This window comes from Lepidothrix coronata, unplaced genomic scaffold (genome assembly GCF_001604755.1).
Source record: "Lepidothrix coronata isolate B3197 unplaced genomic scaffold, Lepidothrix_coronata-1.0 Scaffold236, whole genome shotgun sequence".
Taxonomy (NCBI): Eukaryota; Metazoa; Chordata; class Aves; order Passeriformes; family Pipridae; genus Lepidothrix; species Lepidothrix coronata.
Genome location: NW_016690416.1, coordinates 67,623 through 85,106, shown reverse-complemented (window position 1 = coordinate 85,106; position 17,484 = coordinate 67,623). Strand labels below are relative to the sequence as shown.

The window sequence follows — 17,484 nt, the reverse complement described above, 5'->3', positions numbered from 1 at the left end:
TTTTAATTAATCTCATTAGAGCTTGGATTCAGACTGAGTGTGGTGGCTGGTACCCATCCCTGGGTCCCTGCGAGGAGACGCCGGTCGTGCTCCCTGCCCTGGGAGCTGGATGGAGGGGATGCTCGCTCAGGTCCTACCTGTCATGGCTCTGAGTCTGCAGCAGGGAGTAAGATGTGCCTGAAGTGTGCATTTCTGCTTGTGTTGGTGGCACATTAGCACAGTCCTGCCCCTGGCTGTAGGGCTGCTGGGGACGTGAGCACAAGGCTTGCTGGTCTGACTGCAGTCATCAAGCCTCTCTGCTGTTCCTGACAGGGAACAGTTGTCAGTGTCTAAGGAGAGAATATAAGAAAAGGCAAGTGTGTAATGATAGTAGCCGGTTCTATCTGCCAGCTCCCAACCATCAGCAGCCCGGGGACTCCCTGGGATGCTGCCTCTGAGTCACTGCCTGAACCGCTGTGTTCGTCATTAGCTCCAGAGCTATTTGAGATCCAAAATGCTCACCTGCGCTGCTGGAATACATTGTGGAGGGACAAAAGCCTGCATTTTTGTGCAAACCACCTGCCTGACAGCGCTCCAGCCATCCCCTTTCTCAGCTGGAGAGGAGAGCCCTGCACAGCCTCAGCTCTGCTGCTCATCCCACCGGACATCCTCATGGCCCTTCTTCTTTGCTCGGGACCTTCAGGAGGCGAGGGGAGACCACAGCTGCAGGCAGGGCTCAGGATGAAGGGGAAACCACAAATTTATACAATTTACATTATTTTCTGCTTGCCTTGTTTAGATGTTACTTCCATGTTTTGAAAGATGCCTTTTCATATCTCTATACAAGGTTTTAACTCATTTAACAAACATCCTCGTTGTTTCCCTTCTAAAAAGTAATTATTCATGCATTGGATCATGGTTTTTTCCCCCTGCACTAGGTATATAATGTGATTTTAGCTGTCCATGCTTGGAGAAGAGCTTTTATGAGTATGGCCAAGCAAGACTGGACAAGCTTTTATTGGGCTGGATGAGAAGATCTGTCTCTGTTGAAAGGTTTGACTGCAGTGGCTTTGTCGGTTTTCCCATGCTGGCACGGGGATAACAGATTAATACCATTGTCTTCTGAATGCTGAGAAGGGCCAGACAAAAATGCTTCTTGTTCCTATTTTAAGTTCTGTTGTTCATTGGATCTTTAACATCCAGCATTTCGAGAGGAAACGAGACTAAATGAAGAGATAGGAGGCTGGCTCCCAAATGGACACAGGAGTTCAGGATTTTTCTCCCCACAGGCAAATATTATTGCTGGTTGCACACACACTCCAGGCACTGTCACATTTCAGAGCCTTGCTGCCGAGTATCAACGCTTCTCTCATTTCAGAAGGGACTGGAAAAATGTGATATAACAGCAGGGAAGCAGGGCTGGGAGTCTAGAGGGGAGTGGGGCCGGGCACGGAGGTACCGTCTCAGGCTGATATGAAGACAGTTTGTACAACCAAAAACTATTCCCAGGGCTCCCATTGTTCCCGTTGTTTTCTCTTTCTCCAAAAAGCCTTGTGACTCATGAGCTACAACAAACAACTTTGTGCTTCAGAGAGTGAAGGGCTAACAGAGCCCACTGGAAGTGAGGAGGGAGCTGGAGACTGCCTTAGTCCTGGTGCAGATGGAGGAGGGTGGTTATGGCAGGGAGGGTAGCAGGACACAGCTGCCAGGGCTGCAGTCAGGGGGGAAAAAGAGTGTTGAGCCAAAACCTGAAGACAACCTGTTATCTCACTGTCAGAAAGCTCTCCCACATCCCCATGTGGTGACCTGCTGCTGCCCATCCTTTGGAGCACCCAGTGCCTGTGCCTGCTGTGGCAAGGTCACCACTGTGAGATCCCACACAGCTACTGTGTGTGTGAGGGAATTGGGGGAGGATTGCAGGTCCCTTGGGTGATGGAGGGAATGGATCAAATGTGAGATCTCGGATGCAGGCTGTGACCAGTCCCTTCCCACCTCTCCCATCCACCCTCCCTTGTGACCTCAGTGTGTTTTCCTTCATGGACTTCATTTTGAACAACCAGCTTTGCTTCTCTTACATTTTGTACCACTGCCTTGCAGTGTGGAGTGCTTTGGAAAGGTTTCTTTTTGCTAAAACTGTTTAGCAGACAAAAAAAGAGATGTCAGTGCATATTTTTAAAAATGCCATCCTATCCCGGGACTGGGAGGAGGGGCAGAGCTTGTCCCTCCACCCTAAAGAGCAAGGTCTGAAAGCTCCAAGGTCAGCTGGGTGCAGATGGCAGGGGAGAATGTGTAACAGAATTCCTGCCAGCCCGGGAAGCCTTGTGTGCAGGGACACGGCCTGCTGGAGCCCATCTGTGTTCTGCTGAGCTGCCTGGTCCCTGCAGAGCTGGTTTTCTCCTGGGCTGGTTTGCAGCAGGCGCCCAGAGCCGGGTGATGCCGCGGCCGTGCCGCCTCGGCGGAGCGATGGGCCACGCTGGATCCAGCACAGCAGTGCCCGGGCTGGCTGCTGCTCTAAGGGCTAATTATACCCAGTGCTAGACGAGTGTTTCCTTTCGTTTCGATTTAAAGCCCAAAACAGCTCCGTCTTTTTGGCTCCCTCCCAGCAGCCGGTTTCGTACGAGCGGAACGTTGTTACCACGGGATCCGAATTTGGTGGTTTTGGGTGGGTATTTGGGGCTAAGGGGATAATTGGCAGGCTCGGACCTACAGAACAGTCGCTGGAAAAGCTGAGCCCTTGACAGAGCACGTGGAGTGGGAGCTGAATGATGGGGAGATTGTCAGCCACTTCGCTAAGAGGGGTGTGTGAATGAATCAAAGAGCCTGGAAATCGATGCAAGGATTGCACGGAAAGGTGGTGGAGAGGCTCTGAGAGGGGCTGGATGGTGATGGGGGAGAGGCAGAGGAGGAGGAGAAGGATGCTGGAAAGCGGCACAGCCTGGGAGCCCTTTGCTAAGAGAGGGATGGAGTTTCCAGTGCCCATCATCCTTCCTGTCATGGCAAGGCACCGTGTGCCTGGGCATCTCCTCCCAGGAGTAAGTGTTTTTCTCTGAGGTTGTTCAAGTGTTGGACAAATTGCTGCTGGTCCATGGAGGGCTCCTGGAGGTGCCTCACAGCTGTTGCAGGGCACAGGGAGAGGCTGCAGGGCTGTGTCTGGTGGGAGAAGCAGCAGATCCTCGCCAAGGTGGAGCAGCTGAAGGACGAGGCACTGGGGGCTCAAGGAGGAGCCAAATCCAACCTCTGCCTTGCAGGTCTGTGCCATACCCACAGTGTCATCCTTCCAGTGCCAGGCTGGATCCAGGTGAAGCAATAGGCTGTCAAAATCAGAGGATGTGTTACATTTTATTAGCTCTTTTTCTTTTTGAGAGATAAAATCAATATAGCTTTTGCCTCAGAACAGCAAATTACAGAAATAACAAGTGACACTGATGTATCATTTGGGAATGTGATGGCTTTGGTGTCCCAGTGACTTCTCACCTTCCCAGGTTGCTGGGACTGGCTCTACTAGTGAGGCAGGCAGTCCAACACCATGAACTGCTGGGCTGAAAAGTTGGGGAAGTAGCAAAGATGGGTAATCCAGATGCCTGGCCTGTGAGATATGAGGGAGAGGGAAGTTTTCTCCATGTGCTTTTTTTTGCCTGGGATCTGAGACTGCACAACTACGCTGACCCTGACTCCGTGTCCCTCTCATTTGGCAATATGAAGGCAAAAATATCTTGGGATTTTGCAATTTAATGTTCTTTTTCCTCATCTCTAAAGCTGACACTAGCAAAAGGGGAGGCTGGCCCTGGGCATCAGTGTGATGCATCTCTGAGCATCCCTAAACGTGCCTGAGATCTCTGAGCAAGCAGAGGCAATAAAGGAACATCTTGGTTTGGCCTTTCCCACTGCTGGCAGATCGATAGGCAATAACCTGGATCCTGCTGCCAGGCTGGAAGGGGAGGACAGAGCCTGGCCAGGGCTGTGGTGGTGGCAGGGGGAGCAGGGTGCAGGGCAGCAGACAATTCATCTCCCACGACCGGGGGAGAAACAGTAAACACTCCTATTGAGGGAAAATTGCTTGTTTTCTGGTACCCAACTTTTTCTTCACCGCCAGGTCCTCGGTTCATCAGTGCCCAATTTATCCTTTATTTGGTTTTCATAAATAATTCAGAAGAGTTTGAGTAGAATAATTGAGTCTTTTCCCAACCCTAATCCCAGACAATTCAAAACAAAAAGACATTTAGATTACAATTTGAGCGTATTAGCTGTTGGGAGATTTCCAGACAACTGATCTGCTTTCCTTTACAATTTCTGCGCTGTTCTATCATTTCTAAAGTGTTCTGCTTTGATAGTTAATAATTTGAGCATATCCAGTTCTTCATGAAAAGACAGAGGCGTCGCTGTGATAAAGTGCGGGCGCGCGTGCTGCCGTCGGAGGGGCGAGCTTATCTGTTTTCCAAGAAGGACTAAATAAATGAAGTAGTGAGATTGCAAATCCAGCCCGCGATGCTCCTTATCTTCAGGGAGATAGATACAATCGTGCTTATTTGGCTTAAAATTAAAACTAAGCTGCCTGTGCCGACGCGAGCTGAGAAGCCAGAAGGGATGAATTTGGGGAAGACTTAATGCGGGAAAACAGGAGCCTGGGTTCTGCACCGTGCAGAGGGGAGGAATTATACCGAGGGCTGGTCCCATTGTTGCGTTTTCCAGTGCCCAGGCTCTGAGGTTCTGGAGGGTTTTGTGTTTGCTGTGTGTGTTGGGAAGCATTGGTAAGGCTGAGCCTTGTTCAGAGCAGTGGTGAGCAGCAGAAGGCTGCCCCAGGGCACTTGGACTGCTGGAGACATGACCCCAGCAAAGAGCTGAGAGCACTGAAGTAGTTTCCTGATAGCTGTAAGCAAAGGAAAATGAGTTAAGCTTGTGACACGAGGTTTGTATGGAGCTGTTGTGTTGCCTACCCATGGATGGCAGCCCTGGGGGTGGCCGGGGCTCCCCAGTGGTGCTGTCAGCTCCTCCCCGGGTTGGTTGCATGACATGTTGCAGACTTCTCCATCTCCCTCTTCATCAGTAGGAGGAGGGTGATGGACCAGGTTTTTGGTTTAGAAGAGCTGTTGGGTGCCCCACACCTTTGGAAACCATTCCTACCTGGCTTTGCCCACAAATCCCCAGGGCACGTGTCTCCAGAATGGTGTTTTCCGTGACACCATTGTGCTGGTGCCAGGGGAAGTTTAGGCTGGAGATTAAGAAAACTTTCTTCACTGGAAGGGTGGTTAAACCCAGGGCTGTGGTGGAATCCTCACCCCTGGAGGTATTCAAAACACGTGTAGATGTGGCACTTGGGGACATGGGTTAGTGGTGGCCTTGGCAGTGCCGGGTTAATGGTTGGACTCGATGATCTCAGAGAGCTTTTCCAACCTGAGTGATTCTGTGGTTCAGTGGTTCTGTGGTGCTGGTGGCCAGGGCAGGGAGGTAGCACTGGTCCCCATGCTGCCCTCAGCCTGTGTGGTTAGGGCACAGGGGAGCATCTCATCCACCAAAGCCAAGTGCTCCAAGGAAGCGACACTAACTGGGGTTTGCATTGTCCTCATTGGAACTGGGCACCAAAACTGGGTTATGAGGTGGTGTTTGCCCAAGCTGTGACCTGTCAGTGTAGGGCTGGCAAGAACAGGGTGTATTTCTCCCTGTCTTGTAGAAAATGAGCTTCAGCAGGATTCCTGTGCTTGTTTGGATACTCAGACACAGCACTGGAAGGACTGTGATATCTCCCATATCCCTTCTCATGTTTAATTAATGCCTATTTTAATTTTTTTTTTAAATCTCTCACACTGGCAGTGTATTAAGAGGTTACTGTAGTATCTCTAATGATGCTTTTGTAGCACACAGAGACTTAAAGGACCATGATCTTTCCCAAACTGAGCCTAATTCTGCCTGTAGTATATAGGCTGTTAATTATGTTTGTTGAAGGATGCACTGAGACTGTCTGACCAATTCAAATCGGGTTTATATAGGCATGGTCAAAAATGTCTCCAAGCAGCTGCATCAGGAGGAAAGCACCAGGAAAATTCAGAGGTCCCAACATAGCAAAGGTTGTTTATATATTGTATTTAATTCTAATTGGGTTAGCAGCTGAGACTCTGAGGATTAAACAAACTGACCTAAATACTGGTCTCAGTGGTCTTAGTTAATGTCTAGTTTTGTGCATCTCAGCCGATTTGGGTTCCCCAATACTGTCCAAAGCGTGTTATTTTTGTATCAAAAATGTGGAACTATATTGTATTATTTCTTGTGGTTCTGACACAGCAATACTCATTTGGAGAATAGACTCTGTGAAGAGATTAAACAACATCTGAAGAAAACATCTGATCCATCCTGGCCTCGTGGAAGGAATGCAGAAGTAGCAGGGATGGAGTGGATGGAGCGAGATGGTGTCCAGGCAGGATTGCTGGCACTGGCAGTTATTATTCCAGCTAATAGCAGATGGTAGAGAGGAGAAATCATCCATTTTCATTTACAATTTATTTTTATGCTGCAAGAGGCAGGATTGCTCGAGTCATTGCTGTCAGGCAACCCTCTGGAAGGAAAACCTTATTTACCGTGAGGGATATTTTTGGAATGAGTTTTTCATCCTAGTGTATTGGGAGAAGATGCTGCAGGGCCAGCAGTGAGATGGAAAATGAGCCCATTCACTGACTGTAGGACTGGATGATTTTCCTAAAGGAGGGGTCCAGTGTTGATCTGACAAGGGTTTTTTTGGGTCAGGACACATCTCGGTGTGTTTGGCTGTGGATGTGTGAGCAGCACCTAGATTACCTTTTAGCCAGTTATTTTTCACCTTTAGCTTTTGATTGTCCCTGCTCAGGGTGATGAGGGGCCATGATGGGCACACAGAGGTGCTTGGGGCAGTGAGGTAACATGACAGGGACATGAAGGTTCTCAAGGTGATGAGGTAACCACGATGGACAATGAGGTGACATGAAGAGGACACAAAAATGCTCAGGGTCATGAAGTGATGTGATGGGGACATGAAGGTGCTTGGGATGATGTGCTCTTTGTCTCCCACAGCTTCATTCATGTCAAGAACATAATTTCCCTTCTCCCAGGAGGGCTAAGTGCAGAGAAGCCCAGTTGCAGGACATCCCTTGGCATTTGGGCAGATATTTGTGTGGCTACATTGAAACCATCAATCCCCTAAGAGAAGGCAGCCTGTTTCTTTAGTTTAATCCTAGTTTTTGGATTAAAAACTAGGATTAATCCAAGTTAATGTCTCATGGGAACTCACACCTAGTGGCTGGATTTCCTGACTGCCCAGTTCGTGGGACCTCGGAAGGGTTGTGGCTGCAGGGCTTGGGCTCTCAGCACTGCCTGGCTGGAGGGGAGTCCCTGCCTGTGTGCCGGTGTTCTCCTGCCCAGACCTCACCCTGAAGTGACACAAAATGACACCCTGAAGCCATACCACTGCTGATGCAAACCCCCAGGACATTTCCCCAGGACACACGTGCCCCCAGCCCCTGCCAGACCCCTTCACTCAGGATGGGTTTTTCTCCGGTGCAGGTTTTCCGTACGGACCTGATAACAGCCATGAAGATCCCTGACTCCTTCCAGCTGAGCCCTGACGAGTACTACGTCCTGGCTGATCCTTGGAGGCAGGAGTGGGAGAAGGGTGTCCAGGTGCCAGCGAGTGCCGAGGCCATCCCTGAGCCTGTGGTCAGGTGAGTGAGCGCTGTCCCCTCTGCGGGGTCCCCTCTGCCTTGGTGGGGTGCACACCATCTCGGGGGGCATGCAGAGGTGATGCATGGGAACCTGGGCTTGCACAGGGATTCACAGGGACCTCCCACCACACCCTGAAAAGTCCCTCTTGTGTGCCTGGCTTTTTTTGGGCAGTGGCCAGGCGGGCCAACTCCCTGCTTCCTCTTGATCGGGGAATTTTAAAAAAGATGTGATAAAATCAAAGAGAGAATAAAAAAGTACCAGCAGAAAACCACCCAGAACTCCAGCCTCTGCCTGGCTGGCTGATGCCTCTTTGCCTAGAAACACGTGGCTGTACCGCTGGTATTTCACGGCAGGGGAGCAGGAGTTGGCCCTTAAATTAAAAACTTCCCTCTTTACTATGTTTGTGTGGATTGGGAACGTGCTGGGCATGCTGAGATTCAGGGCTTGGGAAAAGGAGCCCAGCGAATAGAGAAGCATCTCCCAGACCTTGTAGAGACGACGTCTGTCAGCCGAGATCGGGGGCTCATTAGCTATTTTAAAATAGGGAACTGGGTTTTAAAATAGACACTTAAACAGCTGCTCAGGCAAAAAAGAAACGTGGGGGAGCTGCCACCCGCTCGATATGTGTGTGGGATTGTCCCAGGGCAGTGGCCAAAGCTGTGGGGGAAAGGCTGGTGCTGCTGCTGGGGTGAACCGGGCAGGTTGGGAAGGGACCCCAAAACTCTCGGGGTCAGACCCGAAACTCCCCGCAGGGTTTGCAGGAGCTTTGGAGCTCTCATGTGTTCCCTTCGTGACGTGTGACAGCGGGTGTGCATCCTGCAGGGACACTGGTGGAGCATCGTGCCCGGGTGCTGCTGGGGTTGCTCGTGGGAGCAGGGAGGCTGCAGGGGGGGTGTGTTTTGCCCAGGGATCCCGGCAGGGAGCAGAGGCCGGCGGAGGCTCCGCTTGTCCCACAGCAACAGCAGCTGCTGCTGCAGCTGCCGACCCCGCTCCTGAAGTAAACTTTTGTGTATGCTCCCCTTCCTCCCCCGGGAAGACAGAGAAAGAAATGAAACTTTAATGAGTCTGAACACATCAAAAGGGAAGTTGTAAAGGGGGCTGTTGAGTTGATTTAATCCTTGGGAAAAAAAAAAAAAACACCAACCCCAAACCGAAAAAAAAAAAAGCTGGGGGGGGGAAACCTGTGTGTGTGTAATATCTTTTTTTAGTTGTCTTTGATAGCTAACCACAGCCTGGCTTTGCCAGTGCTCTGCTCCCCAGCTGAGGGCTCGTGCCGGGGCTGTTTCCAGCTGAAAAGTGATCTTGGTGCTGTCCGGGCTGGCAGTGCCCATTTAGATCCAGCCTGGCAGTGGCTGCCTGTGGGGTGGGGTTTGGCATCCCAGACCTGGCAGCCAGGAGCTGCCAGGGCACAGGGCAGGCTGAAAATGTGCCCTTCTGCTTGTCTCTAAGCTCTTGATTTTGGGGGTCCTGGGGCAGCTCTGCCACTGCCATGTGTTCCCATGCATGGATATTCCTAGAGTTAGTCCTGGTGCAGGTCATCCCTCCCATGTCCCCATCCCACTCTGTCTCGCTCTGGCACCAGCCCTTTCCTGATATCTTTCACATTTTTTAGGCCACTCTTGTGTCTTCTCTCAGTCCTCTCCTCAAGACAAAGCAGATCCATTTATTTTAAGTTACCATCAAAGGTTGTGTTTTCTGGAGTTGTGAACGTGTTTGTCAGTCTTGAGGCTTCCCCTGCTTTCACCCACACCACCACCACCACAGGGACATGCCCACGGCTTCAGGAGGGGACAGCCCACTCACCTTGAGTGTGAGGTTTCACTTCCACCATCGGATTCTCCTCTGAAGAATTTCCCAGTTCTTGGGGTAATTTTGCTTATGTGATTATTCTCAATCTCGGCACGATTCCATAATCCTTGATGCATTGCCTCCTGCCATGGTTCCAGCTCTTTCTTCAGTTCCTCAATACCATTTGGCGTTCAAGCCTTTCTCTCCAAAGAGTTTGTTTTATTTTTGAAGTCTGATAATGTGTATCGTGGATATTAGAAAGAAATTCTTCCCTGTGAGGGTGGTGAGGCACTGACATAGTTGCTCAGAGAAGCTGTGGCTGCCCCATCCCTGGAAGTGTCCAAGGCCAGGTTGGACAGGGCTTGGAGCAACCTGGGCTAGTGGAAGGTGTCCCTGCCCGTGGCAGGGGATGGAACTGGATGATCTTTAAGGTCCTTTCCAACCCAAGCCATTCTATGGTTCTCAGATCTGACCCATTCTCTGTGACCTTTTAGAGATACTCATTGCTGGCTCCATCACTCCCAGCTAATCCCAGGTGGATTTCTGATCACTCCCAGCTAATCCCAGGTGGATTTCTGCAGCCCCTCAGGTTTTCCATTCCCTGCTCATCCCAGGCTGCTCCAGGGATGCTCTGGGGTTGTGCTGCTTACCCAAAGCCTTAGCTTCCTTGGAGTTCTTTCCTCTCTTGTTGCTCTGTCCGTCTGTCCTGCACCACGTCCCATCTGCCTGAACCATCTCTCTTTGCTGGCAGGACATCAATCAATCCTGAAGGACTTTTTCCTCAGACTGAAGCCTGTTTGGGATATTTTGCCTTCACTGGTGTGATGTGAGTGGAACGAAGAGCTCATTTTACAGCAGCATTAATAGCTGCACCTGGTTTGTGGCCATGATGCACATCCCAGGGGGACAGGCAGTGACATTGCCAGATTTGTTTTGGTCAGGACAGCATCTCTGCACATGCTGCTGTGCCACACCAGAAGGCACAGTGGGGACAGTATGCTTCTGCCAAGCAGCTCTCCCTCCAAAAGCATCCCTGCCCTCAGTGTTTTCCCACTTGGGTCACGCTGTGAGAGTTGGAGGTGGAGAGGGCAGCGTTGAACTGCCAGGGACGGTGCAGACTGCAGCTGTTTTCCTATCTCCAGGGTTAGACAACTCCCTCTTGCAGCTTGCCCTGCGTTGGAGAAATGTCAAGTGTTTTTTCACAAGAGATGACTGTATTTCATCTGCCTAAAGAGAGCAGCCTTAAAAAACCTTACAACTCCATTTACCTCCCTAGTTTAATTGCTTTAATTCACCCCAGTCTCTATCCCAGGTGATGGATGAGCAGGTACCTCTCTGGTTCCCCCTGAGCTGCTGCTTTTGCTCCCACCCTGTGGCTGCTGCCCCATGGCCTCAGCATCACTTTCCCCCTTTGCTTCCTAACTTTCCGTTTTCCCTATTCGAAACAAAAAAAAATTCACATAAACCCAGCAGATCCTCTCTGTGTGAGATATGGACTGTCCAAATTCCTTTAACCTGCTGAAAAAAATCCCAGCAGTGATGTTTTCTGTAGACTGGAAATGTTGAGCCCAGCAGTTGCTTCTCTTCCTCACTGTCGGGGCAGCACTTTGCTGTCCCCCCATCTCAGAGGTGTGACACAGCACCCTGCCCTTAGAGAGGGATTCCTATGGTAATCCAGTCCTAATGTCAATTCTGACAGCCACTTCCATGTGAAATTCCTAGAGGGAGGCAGCAGGGGGGAGAAGCCACTAGAGCCCCAGGAACTGGCGAGCAGGCAAGCACTGCCTGCAAAATAATACCCAGCCCATCATCCTGAAGCCCAGGGGTTTGGTTCCTGGGCTGAGCCATCACCAGCCAGCGGATTGTGCTGCAGAGTGTGTGGGAATTGCTTCCTGCTCCAGAGGTGGATCTTGTTCTCCAAAGGTGCTGCCGTTCACGCAGCCGCTGCTGCTCTTTTCATCTCCCGCCTGGGCGCTTGGAAACCAGCTCTCCCTGCCCGCACCCTGCCTCGAGGTTTTGTGCCTCCGAAGCTGAAAATTAGATTTTTGAAACGTCTTGTTTTACTGGAGCCTCTAAAATGTCAAAAGCTGGGGGTGAGGCAGAAGGAAAGAGCTGTATTTTAAGGAATGCTTTCCCCAGAAAGCAGCTGTCTCAAAATGCCTCCACTAAGAGCCACCTTAAACTCAAGGGTCCTTTCTAGGTTAGCACAAATCACGGTGCAGTTGTGAGGAAAGCGGTGGGGGAAGAGGTGCAGCATCTCTTGGCTTGGTGTCCCGGGAGACATGAGTGCTGCTGGGGGCCACCTGTGTGCCAGGGTCATTAGGCAGTGCAGGAGATGAGCTGTTTCCTCTCCATGATCATTTCTGGCTCATTGCTACTGAAAAGGGTTTTATTTTGTATGGTAACATGTCTGAGAATTGCCCAAAGCTTGAAGGGCTCCAGCATGGTGATAAAAGCTGCTGGCAGTCAGCTGGGAGCAGAGGAGTGAGTAGTGGAGGTGAGTTTCCCTCCCAACAGGCAGGCTGGCATCCTCTGCCCATGGGTCTCCTGGTCACCCACCTGGGATGTGTGTGGTGGTGACACTCCACCCCAGTGGTGACAGGACATTCCACCTGTGCTAGACCCCATTGCTGAAGGATCCCCACTGGCTTTTTGGGACCAGAGATGAGCCTCACAAGCCCCTGTGTGAGCCCTACAGTTATTTTACACTTGGGCAAAGTGAGGCATGGAGATTTACACCATAAGTCAGTTGTGGAGCCGGGTACAAGGTCCCAGTCTGGTGTGGGGTGCAGTTGGGTGCTGGATGCAAAGCTAGCCCATCTCAGCAGAGCTTGAGTTTAAGGATTAAGCAAGATAAAGTGTGGGTAAGAGTTATCACCAGTTTTGGAGCATTGGAGCTGTGGGTACCTCTCCTGTTGTAAATGGGAAGGAGATGCTTCAGATGAACTGTGTCTACCCAGAGTCACATTGTGATAAACCCAAGGGGAAAGTAGGCTTTGCTGGTTTGCCATGAGTGCTCGTAGGAGGCTGTGAAGCCCTTTTTGCACAGCGGGTGTGCCGGGATCAGACCCAGGCTCGTCCCTTCCCACTGGAGGCGATGCCAGTGCTGATGCTGGCGGAGTGTTGAGCTCACACAGCAGAGCACCCATTCATAAAGCAGCATCGTCTATGTGGGATTTTATGCACCTGTACAGGTTTTATTTCCTCCTTTATTTAATGATTTAATGCTTTTGGCATGTGGCTCCTTCCCCGGGCTGACAGGGATGTAAGCAGGATCTCGAGGTGGCTCTTGGATCTTGCATTAAGCCACATTAGTATGTGCTGTAGATTCTGTTTCCTGTGAATTTGCACACAGCGGGAGGACGAGCAGGAAGGCTGCTTCTTGCTGGCAGGCTTCCCAGATATTCTTGGCATTGCAGATCTATACTTGCATCGTCGCTGTGGCCCTGTTTTAACAGAAAACAGAAAGTGCTGTGGCAACAGGAAGGCACAACCTCGGCGAGTACCAGCTCGGCGATGGCGGCGGCACCGGCACAAACGCCGTCTGCCACGTCGCACGGGGGCTGTGTCCCTCCCCGTCCTCCTGCCTCAGGTCCCCTCTGCCTTTCTCCTCTGATGGCCACACACAGAGGTCAGGCAGCCCCTTGCTGTGCTGCTGGGCACACATCAAGGTGGTGCAGGGCTCCTGTGCCCGGATCATGATGGTGTGGGGCTGCCCAATTGGTGTTCATCTCCTTCGAGCTGTGCTGCTCTTTGCTGGACTCCAGTCCCATAAGGAGTTGCCTTCACATCTCCAGGAGTTCCAGCAGCTCTTTCAGAGGGTACACAGTTGTTGGCAGGTTGTGGTTTTGCAGTACCAGCATCACTGGAAGAGGATCCCCGAGGCGCAGGTCTGCTCGTGAGGAGCTGCTGGAGATGAGTGCACTGAGGCAGGGAGAACTAACTGGGGCACCAGTAGAGGGTTAGGACTGGGACACATCCCTGCCCCCCATCTGGCAGTGAGCAGACACCTCTGCTCATCCCAGCAGGGCTGGGTGCTGCATCCAGAACACGTGGTCCTGGGAGGGAGCAATTCCAGCCAAGGGACAAAATCCCCCTGGAGCAGCCTCTGCTGTGGTGTGGAGCGTGGTAGCCCGAGGAGCTGTGGCCAGGCTGGCCTGGCAGCAGGGTGGCACGGTGCAGATGTCCCAGCAATGTCTGGACGTCACCTCTCCCTCTCCCTGGCGTGCAGCAGGAGCCCTGGCTGGCAGCCAGGCTGGATCCTTGCTGCTCCCAGCCCGGGGAGGGCTTTCCAAGGCTGTGTTCAGTGTGTACTGCATGAACCAGCACACTTTGTTCTCGAGTGGTGAGATTGGACTTCCTTTCCTCGGTCGGCAACGCAGGCTGGCTGTTGACTCATCAGCAGCTTCCCTTGGGCTTTGCTGCAGAAGGGGCAGGCAGGATTCTGCAGCAGTTTGAGTAGCTTTTGGAGCAGAGCTTTTTTTTTTTTTTTTAACATAATCCTTTTTTTTTTCCTTCCCCCCCCCCTTTTTTTTTTTCCTTCCCTCCAGCTCATCACGAAAAATGTGTGAGTTTGGAGCTCGCAGATGGCACGGTGGTGATTTTACAAAGGGCTATTTCTCGGGTTGGTTATCCCCGTTCTGTGGCTGCCTGCCCTTAAATATGCCTGGGTTCTGGTATGCTCCAGAAATACGTGTACGCTTCCCTTTCAAGATCTGAGGCTGTGCTCTGATCAAAAGAAACGAAAATCCTGACTTCCCTGGGCCTAAATATTCAGATCACAAGCCCTGGGACGGGGGAGCGTGGGGAGAGGAAAGCTCGCTGCCTGCCCACTCCTGGGGACCCCCACAGGGACACCTGGCCACGGGGAGGACAGGCTGGCTGGTGGCACTGATCCAGGGCAGCAGAACAACCATCAGAGTTCCCTCTGCCACTGGCAAAGGGAGGATTCCAGTCAGATCTGCTCAGGAAACCCTTGTCCCTGCAGGCAGCGGGGAGGGATGGGCTGTGCACAGGGTGGTGTGTCCTGCTGGTGGTTCAGGCACCTGGTTTGGGACGGGGTGGAACACTCCCAGGACAGCAGTGGTGCAGAGGGCCTGGGCAATGCAGAGGGTGGTGCTGGTGCTGTGGAGGGTTGTGAGCTCATGCCCGGTGCCCACAAGTGCTTTGCAAAGGAGTAAGTGTGATTTACTCTGCCTCTTACTCGTCCTCAGCTCTGGTTTACTCTCTGCTTGACAAGTTCTTGTGTGGCCTTTCAGCAAGTCCTCACCTTTATTAGCTTGCTGTGGGAAATGTATTAATCCAGCCTGTTCTTACCTTGTTCCGAGCCACTTGGACTTTTATTTTGAATGTTTGCTAATCCTCCCAGTGGATGCCTGTGGTTTATACTGGATCCAGCACACAGAAAGTCAAGTGTATTTCAGCAGCAAAGGTATAGAATGAGTGAGCTTGATTTCCTACTGCTCTGTAACGAGGTTTACAGCTCTTGGGACCAACTCCAGTTTGGTACAGCTTTGGGAGCCTCCCCATCCCGCTCCATTGCCTCTGCTCCCCATCCAGAACCATGGATTTAGTGTCTAGCCAGGCAAACCCCAGCAGCTCTGGTTGCTGGGCTTGCAACCGCAGGAGTAATTAAATCACCTCTTAGTGATTTAGTGCACCTTGGGTCCCCATTGAACTATTATTTTTAAGTGCTCTTCAGAGTGATGGGAGGAGTGGGACAGCCCAGCAGCAGGAATAGCTGCTGCACATAATCCTGTTGAATTTAGGTGAAGCCTGTATTGCTGGAAAGTGAGCGTCCCTCTGCTCCCAGGACCTTGGGGAGGTGGAGGAGAGCTGGTGGGTGGGTTTTTTCAGTGCACTTGAAGAAGATCCGGAAAATCTGATCTAGTTGAAGGTGTCTGTGCTCATGGAAGGAGGCTTGGACTTGGAGACCTTCAAAGGTCCCTTCCAACTCAAACCATGGTAGGGTTCCATGAAGTGCACCCAGACAAGTGTAGCTGCACGTGGATGGTGCAAGAGGGAGACGGATCCCTCCTGGTTTTCTGGGATGGGCTGCTTGGGGTGACTCGGCATCAGAACTGTTCTCATGTATTTCAGGGTTCAGCGTTAGTGCAGCCATCCAGAACACATTAAAAGAGTCTGGATGCTGCCTTTTCAAATTCCTCAAAGCTTTGCTTTCCTTGGACTGGGTTTGTGTCAGGAGACCCATGTGATGACACCGTGCTGAGGATGGGAATTGTCTTCTTTGTGCCTTTTTCTGTATTTTGAGCTCTCAGATGCTCAACTCTGGGAGCAGCAGCGTCAGGGGCACTTGGCCAGTTCCTGATCTGCTGTGGCTCATGCTCAGACCATGGCAGGTGCAGAGCTGCCACCGTTTCTCACATCTTCTGTCTCTGGTCCCCATTAGGAGATGGATACAAAGGCAAGTGGAACTGTTTGCGTTACTGAAGTAATTGTGCGAACATTATCTGTCTGGGATAATTAATTCCAGATGCTTTAATGTTAGTAGCTTGGCTTAAGTTACATAAAGAAGCAACTTTTTTTTGTCTTTTTATATCCAGAAAACACACACTCAAGTGTCCCTGGCTTCCCTAGTAGCAATTCCAAGATATATGTTGCTTAAATGGAAAAGAGCAGAATGCTAGCAGCTTGTGGGCTGGGTTTGGAGAAGGTTGGTGTGTGGCATGGGTCCCTGAAGGGCCACCAGGTAGGTCAGTGGTGTTCTGGGAGGAGATGGAGAGCAGCACCCATGGGTGTTAGGGCTGTGGCTGGCTCTGCCCTGCTTGCCTGTGGGGGGAAGATGCTGCCTGAGCATCCTCTGCAGCTGCCCTGGGGCTGGAGGCTGCTGGGGTTTGCTGGGTTTCAGAGCCAGAAGAGTAGCACAGGCTGTGCTCTGTCCCTCCTGCTGCCTTCAGCATTGCTGTTAAAACTCAATGGCACAGGGAAAAAGGGGGGAAAGGAATATGGGGAAGATCCTTGCACAGCATCGGAAGTTACGTGTGTACTTTGCTCTCAGCCCAGACGCCGCTTTTGTCTAGTCAACCAGAAAAACATCTGCATTTTGTTGTTCCAACCAGCCCACCAGCAAACCACTGCCCAGCCACTGCTGTGTCCCTGCAGCCGTGGTTTGCTTCCCTCAGAAGTGTGGAGATGAGCCCAGCTGTGCCATGGTGCCCGTCCTCTCCTCTGCCTTGGGAAGGCAGACTCTGCTCTGCACCTGAGTGCTTCTGTTCCAGGTCCCTGCTCCCTTCTACATCCAAATGATTTTCTGGGCACTGAATCAGGCTTGCAACTTAAATAATTCATTTGTTGAGCTGAATCTCTGTGAGATTTAGGCTGGAATATAAACGTGAGGAAGACAGGGACATCAACACTCCGGTCTTTCTCTAGTCTGCTGGGTATCAGGCTTTTTATGTGGTGATAAACAGCTCAGAAACGGAATTGGAAAAGCTGTCTGGGTTTCACAAGATGGCTGTTTAGTGCCTCCTGTTCACTTGTTTTCCTCTTTTTATCACATCAAAGAAGAGTGAATCACTTTCTCCTTAGAGGATTACATTATTCCAGAGGCCTGGAAGGACCAGCTATGGTTACAGGCTGTTACTGGAGGAGATTTTAGGTGGGTGGGGGGAAAACTGAGCATTTTTTTTATTGCACCTGCTAATTGTGATTTGGAGCTTCAGCTGCATTTCTGTAAAACTTCCAGAACCTGCCTGTGTACATCCTAAACTGCCAGCAGCTTGGGAGGGGCCACCCTGCCCTGTCCTTAACATTCTGCACAGAAATGGGATTGTCACAGGGGGATTTCCAAGCCCGGAGGGAGAGAGACCTTGAATGGTCTCAGAGCCCAGAGGAGTTTCCCAACTGGGACCGTGCCGATGCTGTGCCCTGTGGTGCTGTGTGGTGCTGGTCATGGATCACACATTCCCGATTGCTGGGGATGTTTTAAAAGCTGATAATGATAATTTCTGACGTTCACTGGGTAGCGCCGAGTGTCGGAATTCAGCGGGGAAGGACCAGGGCGTCAGCTGA

At 51.3% G+C, this 17,484-nt stretch overlaps 1 protein-coding gene across 2 annotated transcripts in view; it reads left to right on the top strand.

Moving 5' to 3' along the window:
* Positions 1–17,484, top strand: part of JADE2 (jade family PHD finger 2) — a 70,600-nt gene that overhangs the window by 13,339 nt on the left and 39,777 nt on the right. For both annotated transcript variants that reach the window (XM_017834599.1, XM_017834598.1), the window contains exon 4: positions 7,507–7,664. In XM_017834599.1, coding sequence (XP_017690088.1) covers positions 7,507–7,664 — 158 coding nt within the window. The remainder of the gene's footprint in view (positions 1–7,506; positions 7,665–17,484) is intronic.